This window comes from Coregonus lavaretus (assembly GCF_964263955.1).
Source record: "Coregonus lavaretus genome assembly, contig: HAP1_SCAFFOLD_3419, whole genome shotgun sequence".
Taxonomy (NCBI): domain Eukaryota; kingdom Metazoa; phylum Chordata; class Actinopteri; order Salmoniformes; family Salmonidae; genus Coregonus; species Coregonus lavaretus.
In genome coordinates this window covers 44,774-63,503 of record NW_028164450.1, presented here as the reverse complement: position 1 = coordinate 63,503, position 18,730 = coordinate 44,774, and the positions used below count along the sequence as shown (strand labels likewise).

The window sequence follows — 18,730 nt, the reverse complement described above, 5'->3', positions numbered from 1 at the left end:
TCAAATATTTCCCAGAGCGCCTTGCCTTTAAAGTAAATTGTGAAGTTACTGTATTTGTTAGTGACAGACACATGGTTGTTGAATTGATCTATTTTCAGTCCTATGGACTTCACCAAGTGAGATCCTAAGCGAATATGTTTTCATAGAAAAAATATATATATATTTAACAAAATTATTTATTTACATAAGGCCTAGATTTACCCCATTTTATTCACTTTTATTTATTCAGGGGAACCCAATGAGACCAGGGTCTCATTTACAATGGTGCCCTGAGGACAACAACGAATTCAAAATGATCAATACAAATACAATTAACTACAAATTACAGAATCAACACTACATCTTCAAAACACCACAAATAAAATGATTTACATTCAATCCAAACTGTTGCAATTCTCATTAAATTAATTCAACATTAAAGTCCTAAACTGCTCTAGAGGCACCAGTGTCAAGATGTAGGGAGCTATTCCAAAAATGTGGGGGGGGGGGGGGGGGGGGGGGCACTAAAACTGAAGGCGGATTTATCTAGAAGTGAAGTTAGGTAAGTCGGAAGGTTGTGTAGTAGAGCTTTGTAAACAAAAAACTGAGTAATGAAGTCATCTATAGGATTTTAATGAGGACCAGCCAACCTATTGCTACAGGATGCATATTAAAACGGTCACCTGTGATAAAGCGAAGGGCGCTATGGTAGACGGCATCCAACGGTTTAAGAGTAGTGGCTGTTGCATTCTGGTAAACGGTGTCCCCAATAATCAAGAACTGGCAGGAGAGTTGACTGTACAATCTGCTTCCTGCTGTTTAGGGAGAGGCAATATCTATTTCTGTAAAAGAAGCATACTTAAATCTCAGCTTCTTAACTAGCTCATCCGTATGTTTTTTAAACTTCAAATTATTGTCAATCCAAAAGGCCAGGTATTTATAGGCGAGAACCTGCTTGATGAACTATCTAATGCATAAATGTGTAAGCCATCTGAAATATTTTTATGAGAATGAGAAAAACAGCATTCATTTAGTTTTTTCCCCGCATTAAGTACCAATTATAAATCAACAAGGACTTTCTGCAAGGCGACAAAAGTCGGTGGCAGCTCCAACAGAAGCCTGGTCAGCCGTAGGGGCAATAGAGTACACAACAGTGTCATCTGCATAAAGAGCTGAGCGCCATCTATCGAATAGAACACAGAGGGTTTTTTTTAATGGAAGCTTCTCTAAAGTAAAACATGTAAAGTGTGGCATTCCGCCAGGTAGCCATCTTGGCCCTTTACTGTTCTCTGTTTTTACTAATTATCTACCATTAGCCTTAAAATCAAAGCCACTGTGTCTGTGTACGCTGGTGATTCATCATTATACACATCAGCAACCACAGCTACTGAAATCACTGCAACCCTAAACAAAGAGTTGCAGTCAGTTGTACAATGGGTGGCATAGCCAATGGTTATCAACTGTACTGCAGAAATGGAACGTAAAACACAAAAAAAAATACTTCAGAAGAGTTACAAGGTGTGTTGAACGATAGTGTCCCATCCTCCCAGGCTGCAGGCCTGGTGCAGGATCAGTTAGGGCCAAGAAGTGGGATAGTGGTGTAGGGTTAGTTGGTATAGTGGGGAGGTTTTAATGGGTGTAGGGTTAGTTGGTATAGTGGGGAGGTTTTAATGGGTGTAGGGTTAGTTGGTATAGTGGGGAGGTTTTAATGGGTGTAGGGTTAGTTGGTATAGTGGGGAGATTTTAATGGGTGTAGGGTTAGTTGGTATAGTGGGGAGGTTTTAATGGGTGTAGGGTTAGTTGGTATAGTGGGGAGGTTTTAATGGGTGTAGGGTTAGTTGGTATAGTGGGGAGGTTTTAATGGGTGTAGGGTTAGTTGGTATAGTGGGGAGGTTTTAATGGGTGTAGGGTTAGTTGGTATAGTGGGGAGGTTTTAATGGGTGTAGGGTTAGTTGGTGTAGTGGGGAGGTTTTAATGGGTGTAGGGTTAGTTGGTATAGTGGGGAGGTTTTAATGGGTGTAGGGTTAGTTGGTATAGTGGGGAGGTTTTAATGGGTGTAGGGTTAGTTGGTGTAGTGGGGAGGTTTTAATGGGTGTAGGGTTAGTTGGTATAGTGGGGAGGTTTTAATGGGTGTAGGGTTAGTTGGTATAGTGGGGAGGTTTTAATGGGTGTAGGGTTAGTTGGTATAGTGGGGAGGTTTTAATGGGTGTAGGGTTAGTTGGTGTAGTGGGGAGGTTTTAATGGGTGTAGGGTTAGTTGGTCTAGTGGGGAGGTTTTAATGGGTGTAGGGTTAGTTGGTGTAGTGGGGAGGTTTTAATGGGTGTAGGGTTAGTTGGTATAGTGGGGAGGTTTTAATGGGTGTAGGGTTAGTTGGTATAGTGGGGAGGTTTTAATGGGTGTAGGGTTAGTTGGTATAGTGGGGAGGTTTTAATGGGTGTAGGGTTAGTTGGTATAGTGGGGAGGTTTTAATGGGTGTAGGGTTAGTTGGTATAGTGGGGAGGTTTTAATGGGTGTAGGGTTAGTTGGTGTAGTGGGGAGGTTTTAATGGGTGTAGGGTTAGTTGGTCTAGTGGGGAGGTTTTAATGGGTGTAGGGTTAGTTGGTATAGTGGTGAGGTTTTAATGGGTGTAGGGTTAGTTGGTATAGTGGGGAGGTTTTAATGGGTGTAGGGTTAGTTGGTGTAGTGGGGAGGTTTTAATGGGTGTAGGGTTAGTTGGTATAGTGGGGAGGTTTTAATGGGTGTAGGGTTAGTTGGTATAGTGGGGAGGTTTTAATGGGTGTAGGGTTAGTTGGTATAGTGGGGAGGTTTTAATGGGTGTAGGGTTAGTTGGTGTAGTGGGGAGGTTTTAATGGGTGTAGGGTTAGTTGGTGTAGTGGGGAGGTTTTAATGGGTGTAGGGTTAGTTGGTGTAGTGGGGAGGTTTTAATGGGTGTAGGGTTAGTTGGTATAGTGGGGAGGTTTTAATGGGTGTAGGGTTAGTTGGTATAGTGGGGAGATTTTAATGGGTGTAGGGTTAGTTGGTGTAGTGGGGAGTTTTTTTTTGCAACTTTCTCAAATCGTCAATAGCCTATAGTCCCACCATGCAGCCCATATATCTTTTGATTTCTAAGACATTCTAAGGTTTGTATAATTCACAACTAAAGTTGCCAAATAACTAAGTCTAGCTTATAAGATCACTTTTTTACGCTCACGATAGCCACTTCATATGCGCACTCTCGCTCCGGAATGGGAAAAATATCCTCTCTATTTTATTCAGCTAAGTTCAATTATATTCTTCTTACTATAAAATAAAATAATGGCACAGGACTTATTAGCATATCTTGTCTGCTAAATGAACAAGCCTACAGTCTATGGCATGGAGTATAGCCAGATAACATACAGTAGGCCAACTCATATTCTGTTCTTCTGAAATAAATGGTTATTCATATCATAATGTTTCTTTAGACCTGCCTAAAATAAAAGAATGGATTTATTGTGACGGTGTATATTCAATTGATTTATTAAAGTTTTTTAAATGTAGATGTTCCAAAGGCGGGCATCAGCGGCTTGCATGTGTGGAGGCCGGGAGATGCTAAATGTGTTTATGTTAATGAACGGTCAATTACCGTCAAATTTTGGATTTCCTGCTTCCGTTTCCAGGAAACTTCCAACCATGATTTCTGGAAAACCTGGTCATTTAGCAAAAGTTACCAGAACTTTTGGAAACCTACCTGCAAGTCACATTGTGCTGGCTTGTAAAGGGATGTGTAACTCCTATTGGAATCCAGACAGAATTAGGACACCCAACAGTTGGACATTTATTCACCTTCAACCTGCTTTCAGAGTAGTCAGAGTTAGGAACACTGTGAGGAGACTACCTAAGCCATCTAAACTGGAACAAACATTTCAGTAAAGGGTGCAAAAAATCTAACAGATTGGATTAGTTTAGAAAAATGTATGTTATTTATCTTTGTGTAGGATAAGATGAATCAATCAATCAATGTACATGCAAAAACACAGATATTGGAACAAACTATTCTAAAAATCAACCTGCAATAGAGCATGCTGGGAAATATGATAATGATGGGTGTGGTTTTGGTTCAACGTGATCTGTATGAGTTTCAGGCCCCTGTATTAGGGTAAAACTAGGCCCTCAAAATAAGGCCTTATGAAATAGGTATGGTATTTTGTAAAAAAGAAAATATTACATATTCGCTTAGGATCTCACTTGGTCCATAGGACCAAAAATGGATGAATGCAACAACCATGTCTCTGTCACTAACAAATATAGTCATGGGTGGTAACCCTACAATTTACTCGAAAGGCAAAGCACTCTGGGAAACATTTCAATAATATTAATTTAATTTAACACTGTTCCGGTGTCTATATGGGTCCATAGACGCAACACTTTCAGTGTTGATTTGTTTGTTTTTAACACTGGAGAATTCGCTGCAAGTTTTAAAGCTTTTGAAAAAGCTAACATAAGTGCATGTGACAGATAGGAGCAATAATAAATATAATAAATATTCTGTTGCAATTTTCAGTTGGCTCCTCTTTCCTATTAAGAGACGTGAACAATAATGATTGTGATATAATGCTTACTTAATTGAGAATGTATAGCAGTTGAAATTTGGCCACAGAATCAAATGACCGAAAAATACCTATTTTCAGTGTCTGTAAATTACATATTTTCACTGTCTGGAAAACAATTACAGTGGGGGAAAAAAGTATTTAGTCAGCCACCAATTGTGCAAGTTCTCCCACTTAAAAAGATGAGATAGGCCTGTAATTTTCATCATAGGTACACGTCAACTATGACAGACATATTGAGGGGAAAAAAATCCAGAAAATCACATTATAGGATTTTTAATGAATTTATTTGCAAATTATGGTGGAAAATAAGTATTTGGTCACCTACAAACAAGCAAGATTTCTGGCTCTCACAGACCTGTGACGTCTTCTTTAAGAGGCTCCTCTGTCCTCCACTCGTTACCTGTATTAATGGCACCTGTTTGAACTTGTTATCAGTATAAAAGACACCTGTCCACAACCTCAAACAGTCACACTCCAAACTCCACTATGGCCAAGACCAAAGAGCTGTCAAAGGACACCAGAAACAAAATTGTAGACCTGCACCAGGCTGGGAAGACTGAATCTGCAATAGGTAAGCAGCTTGGTTTGAAGAAATCAACTGTGGGAGCAATTATTAGGAAATGGAAGACATACAAGACCACTGATAATCTCCCTCGATCTGGGGCTCCACGCAAGATCTCACCCCGTGGGGTCAAAATGATCACAAGAACGGTGAGCAAAAATCCCAGAACCACACGGGGGGACCTAGTGAATGACCTGCAGAGAACTGGGACCAAAGTAACAAAGCCTACCATCAGTAACACACTACGCCGCCAGGGACTCAAATCCTGCAGTGCCAGACGTGTCCCCCTGCTTAAGCCAGTACATGTCCAGGCCCGTCTGAAGTTTGCTAGAGTGCATTTGGATGATCCAGAAGAGGATTGGGAGAATGTCATATGGTCAGATGAAACCAAAATAGAACTTTTTGGTAAAAACTCAACTCGTCGTGTTTGGAGGACAAAGAATGCTGAGTTGCATCCAAAGAACACCATACCTACTGTGAAGCATGGGGGTGGAAACATCATGCTTTGGGGCTGTTTTTCTGCAAAGGGACCAGGACGACTGATCCGTGTAAAGGAAAGAATGAATGGGGCCATGTATCGTGAGATTTTGATTGGAAACCTCCTTCCATCAGCAAGGGCATTGAAGATGAAACGTGGCTGGGTCTTTCAGCATGACAATGATCCCAAACACACCGCCCGGGCAACGAAGGAGTGGCTTCGTAAGAAGCATTTCAAGGTCCTGGAGTGGCCTAGCCAGTCTCCAGATCTCAACCCAATAGAAAATCTTTGGTGGGAGTTGAAAGTCCGTGTTGTCCAGCGACAGCCCCAAAACATCACTGCTCTAGAGGAGATCTGCATGGAGGAATGGGCCAAAATACCAGCAACAGTGTGTGAAAACCTTGTGAAGACTTACAGAAAACGTTTGACCTGTGTCATTGCCAACAAAGGATATACAGTGGGGAAAAAAAGTATTTAGTCAGCCACCAAGTTCTCCCACTTGTGCAAGTTCTCCCACTTAAAAAGATGAGAGAGGCCTGTAATTTTCATCATAGGTACACGTCAACTATGAGAGACATAATGAGAAAAAAAAATCCAGAAAATCACATTGTAGGATTTTTTATTAATTTATTTGCAAATTATGGTGGAAAATAAGTATTTGGTCAATAACAAAAGTTTCTCAATACTTTGTTATATACCCTTTGTTGGCAATGACACAGGTCAAACGTTTTCTGTAAGTCTTCACAAGGTTTTCACACACTGTTGCTGGTATTTTGGCCCATTCCTCCATGCAGATCTCCTCTAGAGCAGTGATGTTTTGGGGCTGTCGCTGGGCAACACGGACTTTCAACTCCCTCCAAATATTTTCTATGGGGTTGAGATCTGGAGACTGGCTAAGCCACTCCAGGACCTTGAAATGCTTCTTACGAAGCCACTCCTTCGTTGCCCGGGCGGTGTGTTTGGGATCATTGTCATGCTGAAAGACCCAGCCACATTTCATCTTCAATGCCCTTGCTGATGGAAGGAGGTTTTCAATCAAAATCTCATGATACATGGCCCCATTCATTCTTTCCTTTACACGGATTAGTCGTCCTGGTCCCTTTGCAGAAAAACAGCCCCAAAGCATGATGTTTCCACCCCCATGCTTCACAGTAGGTATGGTGTTCTTTGGATGCAACTCAGCATTCTTTGTCCTCCAAACACGACGAGTTGAGTTTTTACCAGAAAGTTCTATTTTGGTTTCATCTGACCATATGACATTCTCCCAATCCTCTTCTGGATCATCCAAATGCACTCTAGCAAACTTCAGACGGGCCTGGACATGTACTGGCTTAAGCAGGGGGACACGTCTCGCACTGCAGGATTTGAGTCCCTGGCGGCGTAGTGTGTTACTGATGGTAGGCTTTGTTACTTTGGTTCCAGCTCGCTGTAGGTCATTCACTAGGTCCCCCTGTGTGGTTCTGGGATTTTTGCTCACCGTTCTTGTAATCATTTTGACCCCACGGGGTGAGATCTTGCGTGGAGCCCCAGATCGAGGGAGATTATCAGTGGTCTTGTATGTCTTCCATTTCCTAATAATTGCTCCCACAGTTGATTTCTTCAAACCAAGCTGCTTACCTATTGCAGATTCAGTCTTCCCAGCCTGGTGCAGGTCTACAATTTTGTTTCTGGTGTCCTTTGACAGCTCTTTGGTCTTGGCCATAGTGGAGTTTGGAGTGTGACTGTTTGAGGTTGTGGACAGGTGTCTTTTATACTGATAACAAGTTCAAACAGGTGCCATTAATACAGGTAACAGGTGGAGGACAGAGGAGCCTCTCAAAGGAGAAGTTACAGATATGTGAGAGCCAGAAATCTTGCTTGTTTGTAGGTGACCAAATACTTATTTTCCACCATAATTTGCAAATAAATTCATAAAAAATCCTACAATGTGATTTTCTGGATTTTTTTTCCTCATTATGTCTGTCATAGTTGACGTGTACCTATGATGAAAATTACAGGCCTCTCTCATCTTTTTAAGTGGGAGAACTTGCACAATTGTTGGCTGACTAAATACTTTTTTTCCCCACTGTACAACAAAGTATTGAGAAACTTTTGTTATTGTCCAAATACTTATTTTCCACCATAATTTTCAAATAAATTCATTAAAAATCCTACAATGTGATTTTCTGGATTTTTTTCCCTCATTTTGTCTGTCATAGTTGACGTGTACCTATGATGAAAATTACAGGCCTCTCATCTTTTTAAGTGGGAGAACTTGCACAATTGTTGGCTGACTAAATACTTTTTTCCCCCACTGTATTTTCAATGTCCGGAAAATACGTATTTTCACATTTTCATTTAGCACTTAAAATGCACATGATATCAAATGTCTGGAAATAATTTTGCTAACTGAGTGATTTCTCTCTCCTACTGTGTTTTCCAACCAAGACCAGAGATGAAGAGACACTGACTTCACATATCAAATGCTCAAAAGGTGCTGCACAGTGGTTTCTATCCTAACAAAGGTGCTGCACACCGCAGTGGTTTCTATCCTAACAAAGGTGCTGCACACTGCAGTGGTTTCTATCCTAATAAAGGTGCTGCACACTGCAGTGGTTTCTATCCTAACAAAGGTGTTGCACAGTGGTTTCTATCCTAACAAAGGTGCTGCACACCGCAGTGGTTTCTATCCTAACAAAGGTGCTGCACACCGCAGTGGTTTCTATCCTAACAAAGGTGCTGCACACTGCAGTGGTTTCTATCCTAACAAAGGTGCTGCACACCGCAGTGGTTTCTATCCTAACAAAGGTGCTGCACACTGCAGTGGTTTCTATCCTAACAAAGGTGCTGCACAGTGGTTTCTATCCTAACAAAGGTGCTGCACAGTGGTTTCTATCCTAATAAAGGTGCTGCACACTGCAGTGGTTTCTATCCTAACAAAGGTGCTGCACACTGCAGTGGTTTCTATCCTAACATGCTTTTGAATATGATACTGGCTGGCACCACATGAAAAACACACTTCATCTTTCACGTACGCACACGTACATTCCAGTACTCAGAGCCCATAAAGACAACTTCTTCCCTAATCTCTCAACTGTTCTGGGAAAGAGGTGAAAGGGGAAACTACTGTTGACTTAGGCTGTGTAACCTTAAACATCAGCATGAGAAAACCATTCTCTACACATTCATACTACTGGGTCAATATTGTTGTAACAAGGTAAACAGTAAAAAAGTAATAATAAAAATATGTTATTGTTATGTTTTTACTAAGAAGTTTGCAGGTTTCTCTTTTCTTTGTACCTAGATCATTGGAAGCCATCAAGATAAGAATCACCAAATAGAATGTGTCCTTTCCAGGAATGACTAAGGAAATTGAGTAACGGTACACCCAATGTTAATTTGGACCCTCCCTCCCTCCCTCCCTCCCTCCCTCCCTCCCTGTGAGCCTTGGCCTGTTCCACCTCCCTTGCTCCCACCCTCTCTCTCCCTCCCTCCTTCCTTCACTCTCTCTCGCCCTCTCCCTCTCTCTCTCTCCTTCACTCTCCTTCACTCTCTCCCCCTCTCTCCTTCACTCTCTCCCCCTCTCTCCTTCACTCTCTCCCCCTCTCTCCTTCACTCTCTCCCCCTCTCTCCTTCACTCTCTCCCCCTCTCTCCTTCACTCTCCTTCTCTCCCTCCCTCCCGCCCTACCTGTGAGCGTTGGCCTGCTACACCTCCGTCTCCCTCCCTCCCACTCTCACTCCCTAACATATGTAGCTTAACAAACAATGTTCATGAAATCAGTAATTTGCTAGTAACATATGACATTCATATTCTGACTATCTCTGAAACTCACTTAGATAATACCTTTGATGATACATTGGTAGTAATACAAAGGTTATAACATTTACAGAAAATATATCAATGCCAATGGTGGAGGTGTTGCTGTTTATATTCAGAACCACATTCCTGTGAAGATTAGAGAGGATTTCATGTTAAATACTGTTGAAGTAATATGGCTACAGGTTCATCTGCCTCACCTAAAACCCATTCTGGTGGGAAGCTGCTATAGACCCCCAAGTGCTAACAGTCAGTATCTGGATAACATGTGTGAAATGCTTGATCATGTATGTGATATCAATAGAGGTATACTTTCTGGGTAATTTAAATATTGACTGGCTTTCATCAGTCTCCCCACTCAAGAGAAAGCTTCAAACTGTAACCAGTGCCTGCAACCTGGTTCAGATTATCAGTCAACCTATCAGGGTAGTTACAAACAGTACAGGAATGAAATCATCAACATGTATTGATCATATCTTTACTAATGCTGCAGAGACTTGTTTGAAAGCAGTATCCAAATCCATTGGATGTAGTGATCACAATATAGTAGCCATATCTAGGAAAACCAAAAGTTCCAAAGGCTGGGCCTAATATTGTGTATAAGAGGTCATACAATAAGTTTTGTAGTGATTCATATGTTGATGATGTAAAGAATATATGTGTGTATTGAGGAGCAAACCGACACTGCACTTGACACATTTATGAAATTGCTTATTCCAGTTACTAATAAGCATGCACCCATTAAGAAAATGATGTAAAAACTGTTAAATCCCCGTGGATTGATGAGGAATTTAAAAATGGTATGGTTGAGCGGGATGAGGCAAAAGGAATGGCAAATAAGTCTGGCTGCACAATCGATTGGCAAACGTATTGCAAATTGAGAAATCATGTAACTTAACTGAATAAAAATAAGAATAAAATACACTATGAAACAAAGATAAATGACATAAAGAATGAAAGTAAAAAGCTTTGGAGCACCTTAAATGACATTTTGGGAAAAAAGGCAAACTCAGCTCCATCATTCATTGAATCAGATGGCTAATTCATCACAAAACCAACTGATATTGCCAACTACTTTAATGATATTTTCATTGGCAAGATTAGCAAACTTAGGCATGACATGCCAGCAACAATTGCTGACACTACACATCCAAGTATATCTGACCATATTATGAAAGACAAGCATTGTAATTTTGAATTCCATAAAGTGAGTGTGGAATTATTGTTGTCTATCAACAATGACAAGCCACCGGGGTCTGACAACTTGGATGGAAAATTACTGAGGATAATAGCGGACGATATTGCCACTCCTATTTGCCATATTTTCAATTTAAGCCTACTAGAATGTGTGTGCCCCCAGGCTTGGAGGGAAACAAAAGTCATTCCGCTACCTAAGAATAGTAAAGCCCCCTTTACTGGCTCAAACAGCTGACCAACTAGCCTGTTACCAACCCTTAGTAAACTATAGGAAAGAATTGTGTTTGACCAGATACAATGCTATTGTACAGTAAACAAATTGACAACAAACTTTCAGCATGCTTATAGAGAAGGACATTCAACAAGCACAGCACTTACACAAATGACTGATGATTGGCTGAGAGAAATTGATGATAAAAAGATTGTGGGGGCTGTTTTGTTAGACTTCAATGCGGCTTTTGACATTATCGATCATAGTCTGCTGCTGGAAAAACATGTGTGTTATGGCTTTACATCCCCTGCTATATTGTGGATAAAGAGTTACTTGTCTAACAGAACACAGAGGGTGTTCTTTAATGGAAGCCTCTCCAACATAATCCAGGTAGAATCAGGAATTCTCCAGGGCAGCTGTCTAGGCCCATTACTTTTTTCAATCTTTACTAATGACATGCCACAGAGTGTCTATGTATGCGGATGACTCAACACTATACACGTCAGCTACTACAGCGACTGAAATGACAGCAACACTTAACAAAGAGCTGCAGTTAGTTTCAGAATGGGTGGCAAGGAATAAGTTAGTCCTAAATATTTCTAAAACTAAAAGCATTGTATTTGGGACAAATCATTCACTAATCCCTAAACATCAACTAAATCTTGTAATAAATAATGTGGAAATTGAGCAAGTTGAGGTGACTAAACTGCTTGGAGTAACCCTGGATTGTAGACTGTCATGGTCAAAGCATATTGATACAACAGTAGCTAAAATGGGGAGAAGTATGTCCATAATTAAGCGCTGCTCTGCCTTCTTAACAACACTATCAACAAGGCAGATCCTACAGGCCCTAGTTTTGTCGCACCTAGACTACTGTTCAGTCGTTTGGTCAGGTGCCACAAAAAAGGAGTTAGGAAAATTGCAATTGGCTCAGAACAGGGCAGTACGGCTGGCCCTTGGATGTATACAGAGAGTTAATATTAAGAATATGCATGTCAATCTCTCCTGGCTCAAAGTGGAGGAGAGATTGACTTCATCACTGCTTGTGTTTGTGAGAGGTATTGACATGTTGAATGCACCGAGCTGTCTGTTTGAACTACTGGCGCACAGCTCGGACACCCATGCATACCCCACAAGACATGCCACCAGAGGTCTCTTCACAGTCCCCAAGTCCAGAACAGACTATAGGAGGCGCACAGTACTACATAGAGCCATGACTACATGGAACTCTATTCCACATCAAGTAACTGATGCAAGTAGTAAAATTAGATTAAAAAAACAGATAAAAAAAACACCTTATTGAACAGCGGGGACTGTGAAGCAACACAAACATAGGCACAGACACATGCATACACACACACGATAACATATGCCCTATACACACAGGTACACATGGATTTTGTGTTGTAGATATGTGGTAGTGGTGGAGTAGGGGCCTGAGGGCACACAGTGTGTTGTGAAATCGGTGAATTTATTGTAATGTTTTTAAAATTGTATGAACTACCTTAATTTTGCTGGACCCCAGGAAGAGTAGCTGCTGCCTTGGCAGCAGCTAATGGGGATCCATAATAAATACAAATACCTGTGAGCCTTGGCCTGCTCCACCTCCCTGTCTCCATCCCTCCCTACCTCCCTGTCTCCCTCCCTCCCTACGTGTGAGCCTTGGCCTGCTCCACCTCCCTGTCTCCATCCCTCCCTACCTCCCTGTCTCCCTCCCTCCCTCCCTCCCTCCCTACCTGTGAGCCTTGGCCTGCTCCAGGTCCCACTCTCTCAGCAGCTTGGGGACGACCTCCTCTGAGCTGTCCTTCTTGTTCAGTGACCACAGGTCTTTGGCTTCCAGAGGGTTCTTATAGCCTTTGATGGCCATGCTGGGACAGAGAGGGACACAACGCATTAGTGGAACTTTGTGAAGAGAGGGTCCCTGGAAAATACTTTATCAGTGTCCAGGACACCATTGCACAGAGAGAAGACTGCCGTTTGCGGTTCCATTCATTATTGATCAAATGTAATGATTACTTGTGAGAATAACATACGTGAATATGAAGTAGCTATAAGCCATACAAATGTATAGGACAGAACGGGACACACTTGTTGTGTGCGTCTATGGGGGAAATGGTTTTACCTAGTGAACCACCAGAAGGTCATGGTGGAGAGGAAACCAGCTGTCGATTGAGGACAAGGATTCTGAGGAGAAAACAACAGAGTATGAAGATAGGCCACAGCATGTGTTTTGTTTTTACCATTCTTATGGGGACCAGAAGACATTTCGCCAGTCCCCACAAGGAAAAAGGCTATTTTAGGCTCAAGGGTTAGGGTTACAATTAGGGTTATGGGTTAGGTGTAGGGTTAGGAGTTAAGGTTAGGGATTTTGGGGTTAAGGTTAGGAAAAATAGGATTTTGAATGGGAATCAATTATTTGGTCCCCACATGGATAGTGTGTGTGTGTGTGTGTGTGTGTTGACTCACGGGGTCTGTGTCTACATTGGAGAAATGGGGGGGTTTCTCGTTGAAGCAGCAGAGGATCAGCTCGACTACAACCAGACTGAAGTAGAAGTAGAATGTGGTGAAACGCAGCTTGTCTGGAATCTCACTCTGAAACACAAGACAGGAGAAATACTTGATTGACCCGTTGGAGGACGTTTTGTCATGAAAGCCATTTCTTAAGGGAGTTGACAGACAATACACTAAAGCTGGGTGTACACTACACGATTTTGGTCCCAGACACGTTTTTTGAGATCTGAGACACAATCCCCATGTCGTTGCCTACTCGGGGCGCGCGGCCGCCACCGACGCTCGTTTAATGTGAGCGGCTCAGAGACTCAATCGGAGGGCTACCGATCCAGTCTTTGAGCAGTCCCAGACGTCCCGATATTTTCAAACATGTTTCATTTTAAATCGGCACAAAATCTGCAATTCTCTTGTAGTGTGAGATCTGCATCGACAAGTTTTGAGAACGGTGATCAGCAATAGCCAATGAGAGCTCTGAAGTTCACCAGCTATGTTATTCAATTCAAAAACAGACCTACTATCTCTCAACAGACTTCCTCTCTTTGTTCTCTGTCTCTCCCTCTCACTATATCTCCCCCTTGCTCTTTCCCTTTCACTTGCTTGCTCTTTCCACACAACCTCATCCCTGCCTAACCCCCAAAACAACGTCCCTGCCAAACCCCCAAAACAACGTCACTGCCTAACCCCCAAAACAACATCACTGCCTAACCTCCAAAACAATGTCCCTGCCAAACCCCCAAAACAACGTCACTGCCTAACCTCCAAAACAATGTCCCTGCCAAACCCCCAAAACAATGTCCCTGCCAAACCCCCAAAACAATGTCCCTGCCAAACCCCCAAAACAACGTCACTGCCTAATCTCCAAAACAACGTCCCTACCTAATCCCCCCCAAAAAACGACTGTAAAATATTTAGCCAGGAAAGGAGGGAGGAGAGGGGAGGGGGAGGAGAGGGGGAGAATGAGAGCAGTAAACACGTTTTGAGAAAGGGAACAGAGGATGGGAGACATCAGTACAAGATAGGGGAAACCCTGATCTCACCTGGAATTTGGCCTGTAGGATCTTGGAGCGGAAAGGTACGATGGCACACAGCACCGACAGGAACCAGAATATAAAGAGAATCCCTGAAGACTGGACCCCTCTCAACCTCTCAAACTGGATCAGAAACGCAGCTAGCAACTGGGAGAGAGAGGAGACAAGAGGGAGGGAGGGAGGGAGGGGTGGAGGGAGGGAGGGAGGGAGGGAGGGGTGGGGGAGGGAGAGTTAACATGATTTAGATAAGCACAGAAACACACAGGGCATGTAAGGATCAACTGGTCCAACTCGAGGTGTCATTTTTTAAAAATGCACCCCCCCCTCACGCACAACCTCCCCCCTCATAGAATTAACTCAAAATAAATGTTTACGGACACAAATAACAATAACTGTAGCAACCCTGTGTTTATAAACGTGGATATCGACTTTGCCACTTCAGCATGCTTTTGTGGCACAGTCGATGCCACGCAGGGCTACGGGCCAGAAGGTTGAGGGTTCACCGACCACCACTTGACGAGCTCACTCTCCCTGCCTGTTTCATTACACTACGATCAGAGCCGACTGCAGACAATGATCAGCTAGGGGGGAAATCAGATTTTCAACATTCTGATACTATATTATATAAAATCTACTGTATGCACCCAATTTTACACCAACATGTTTCTGTGCCAATGCACCACACAACCACAAAGCAAAGCATACCGACTTTGGGCACTTCAATATCATGGTTTGAAGCGTTAGGTTTTAGGTGCGAGAGGAATAGCCGCTCGGATTGGAGAGAACTGCAAGGGAGTTTTTTTTGGCGCTGCGTGTCTCACCGTTCTTTCATGAGTAATGACACACCTCTCAAGCTGCCTATCAGATATTCCTATTTGTGTGAATTCATATTGAAAAAATGTTAAGCTTTGAATAATTGTATGTGTGGTATGATTGCTAGTTAGCCTATTGCAGATCTGGACAAACTATCCACCTACCACCATTGTCACTATGAATGGTGGATCGAGGGCAGGATAGAACAGACTGGTAGACTATATTGGTCTGTGGTATAGTAAAAGTTGGCGCGCGGAAAAGCAGAGTGCATAAGGAAGTACCAAAACACCTTGATATAGGGGAGGAGCATGCAAGCAGATGAGGAAATGTGGCTAGGATGGAAGAACTTATATAGTAAAACCTACAAAAGAGCGAATGTAAACCAGGGAAAAAAACACCCTACCCTCCCGTGACCAATAAAACCTCACTACCCTCCCCTGTGCCCAATAAAAACCACACTACTGTCCCTAAGCAACAAGACCCCAAAAAGAAGGTATTTCTCAGGAAGTGAGTTGAACGCTGTACTGTCTGACTGTCCTGTATGTTTAGAACGCCACGTCCTGTTGGTTGTGTACGCGTACCATCGTCATGCCGACCACCAGCGGGGTAACGAAGTAGATGGGTGGCTGTGTATCCCCCTGATGCATCTCACTGAAGGTGCCGAAGAGATCAGTCCAACACACGATCCACAACACCAACGCAAATACCTAGAGGAGAGGAGGAGAAGAGGATGAGAGAAAGACAGAGAGAAAGACCGAGACCCAAAACTGAGCAGGAGTCATTTGTTCAAAAGCCATCTAAAGTGTCTGAACAAGCTTGTATGCATGTCTGGTCCGTTTCCCAGTACTGGTCATTAGCCTGTCTGATAAACATTTCCACTATTCCCTTATCGTGCATCAACTAACTAATCTAATGGAATATGGGCACGACACAGAGAATGAATCTCAGGCACCAAATAGGATTGCATCGAGAAAGACAGAGAGAGATGGAGACAGAGAGAGAGAGAGAGAGAGAGACACACAGAGAGAGAGAGAGAGAGAGACACACAGAGAGAGAGAGAGAGAGAGAGACAGAGACAGAGAGAGAGAGAGAGAGAGAGAGAGAGAGAGAGAGACAGAAAGAGATGGAGACAGAGATGGAGAGAGAGAGAGAGAGAGAGAGAGAGAGAGAGAGAGAGAGAGGGAGAGAGACAGAAAGAGATGGAGACAGAAAGAGATGGAGACAGAGATGGAGACAGAAAGAGAAGGAGAGAGAGAGAGAGAGACAGAGAGAGAGAGAGAGACAGAGAGAGAGAGAGAGAGAGAGAGACGGAGACAGAGAGAGAGAGAGATGGAGACAGAAAGAGAAGGAGAGAGAGAGAGAGAGAGAAATACAACCAGACAGACAGCGCATCATGTCCGCCTACAGCAGCCCAGTGTGTGGTGTGGTCCCTCACCGTCTTCACTCTGTTGGGGATGGACATCATGATATAACCCCTGTTGTTCCTCTGGAGGTAGAAGACGTACGGAGGGCAAGCAAGCCACAGGTACACACAAGGCAGCCATGACAGCACTGACAGCTGGAAACACACCGGCAGGTCTGGGCTGTCTGTATGGAGCGTCTGATTGGCTACCTGGAATCAAATAAATATGGCGACCAATGGGATGAGACCAATGTCAAATCACCAAACAACATATCCAGTGGGGCCTATCTGAATCACCCTATAGTCGGAACCTATGAGGACAATATGGCCGGTGGTAGTGCATTACATAAGCCTAGGGTATAGGGTGTTATTAAGAACTTACCCGGGTCTGGTTTAACCTCCCAAACCACCAGTACTGTATATAATCAGCAGTCAAGCCACTTGCTCCTGTCTGACCTCAGGTCATGTTTAACCTCCCAAACCACCAGTACTGTATATAATCAGCAGTCAAGCCACTTGCTCCTGTCTGACCTCAGGTCATGTTTAACCTCCCAAACCACCAGTACTGTATATTATCAGCAGTCAAGCCACTTGCTCCTGTCTGACCTCAGGTCATGTTTAACCGTGTGGAGTGCTGCATGGGCCGAGAGAGGGACACATGCATGCTGATGTATCTTCTGTATACCCCCCCCCCACACCTTTTCACAACACACCTGATTGGCTCAAACGCATTAAGAAGGAAAGAAATTCCACAAATTAACTTTTAAGAAGGCACACCTGTTAATTGAAATGCATTCCAGGTGACTACCTCATGAAGCTGGTTGACAGAATGCAAAGAGTGTTCAAAGCTGTCATTAAGGCAAAGGGTGGCTATTTGAAGAAACTCAAATATAAAATATATTTTTATTTGTTTAACACTTTTTTGGTTACTACATGATTCCATATGTGTTATTTCATAGTTTTGATGTCTTCACTATTATTCTACATTGTAGAAAATAGTAAAAATAAAGAAAACCCCTTGAATGAGTAGGTGTTCTAAAACTTCTGACCGGTAATGTATATTTACAGTACCAGTCAAAAGTTTGGACACACCTACTCATTCAAGGGGTTTTCTTTATTTGTTTTACAAAGTGCCTTTGAACGGGTTATGGTAGTAGGTGCCAGGCACAAAGGTTTGTGTCAAGAATTGCAACGCTGCTGGGTTTTTCACGCTCAACAGTTTTCCGTGTGTATCAAGAATGGTCCACCACCAAAGGACATCCAGCATTGGAGACAACATGGGCCAGCGTCCCTGTGGAACGCTTTCGACACCTCGTAGAGTCCATGCCCGACAAATTGAGGCTGTTCTGAATTTGTGTTTGGAATAGGCCATTTCTTTCTCGGCACGCTGACCAATAGAATAGGTCAACTTTTTCTACTATGGGGGATAGTAGATTGACATAGGCTAGTGATTTTGAAGTTCGTTACTTGTCACGTTGGTTGAGGAAAAGTTAAATGTGGACAGTTACTCTAACATCTTCAAAAGTACACATCATAATTCGGTAAGAAGGACCGCACATCCTTGCATCCTAGACTTGCATGTTCTGTTAATATGAATTACCATCATCTAAATGTGATTTCTGTCATTCTGAGCACCGTGGGTGGACGCCCTCATCAGGTTACTCACCCAATGCATACGGGTCCGGTACATTTCTCAAAATGTCCCGTAAATTAAAATGTTGCCTGTCAAATGTCTGGTGCATGAAAAAAAGCACGATCCACCATCACATCTGCTCATCTTGCGGTTTGTAGTATCAGTGCTAACAAATACTCTAAACAAACGAGTGAAGCGTATACAATCACTATTTCACAGGCCACCTCAAAAAGACATTTATGAAAAGGCAGGACCTTTGCACTACAGGCACAATGCTATGCAACAAATGTGAACGCGGTATGATGTATTGAATATTTCTGTTTTTACAGCCTGTGGTCATAGTTAACTCCATTCTATATCAAGACAGCTAAGTTAATTAAAACAGAGTCAGTGAGACTGGACAACAAGGCTGGGACTCATAACGAAGACTAATTACATTTCTGTCAGGGTTTATCTCCTTTTAATCATTTTAGGGCAAATAAAAGTAATAATTATATATATATATATATATATATATATATATATATATATATATATATATATATATA

The 18,730-nt window shown here is 42.6% G+C and overlaps 1 protein-coding gene across 1 annotated transcript in view; it reads right to left on the bottom strand.

Moving 5' to 3' along the window:
- Window positions 1–12,531: 12,531 nt before the first annotated feature.
- The window catches only part of LOC311117012 (ATP-binding cassette sub-family C member 3-like), a gene marked incomplete at its 3' end in the record, with an annotated part of 29,469 nt that continues 23,270 nt past the window's right edge, over window positions 12,532–18,730 (bottom strand). Inside the window, exons 2-7 of the mRNA XM_084192017.1 lie at window positions 16,583–16,759; window positions 15,729–15,854; window positions 14,344–14,481; window positions 13,262–13,387; window positions 12,918–12,979; window positions 12,532–12,663 (exon numbers count right to left, since the gene is read on the bottom strand). Of these exons, the coding sequence (XP_084048143.1) occupies window positions 12,532–12,663; window positions 12,918–12,979; window positions 13,262–13,387; window positions 14,344–14,481; window positions 15,729–15,854; window positions 16,583–16,759 (761 nt within the window). The remainder of the gene's footprint in view (window positions 12,664–12,917; window positions 12,980–13,261; window positions 13,388–14,343; window positions 14,482–15,728; window positions 15,855–16,582; window positions 16,760–18,730) is intronic.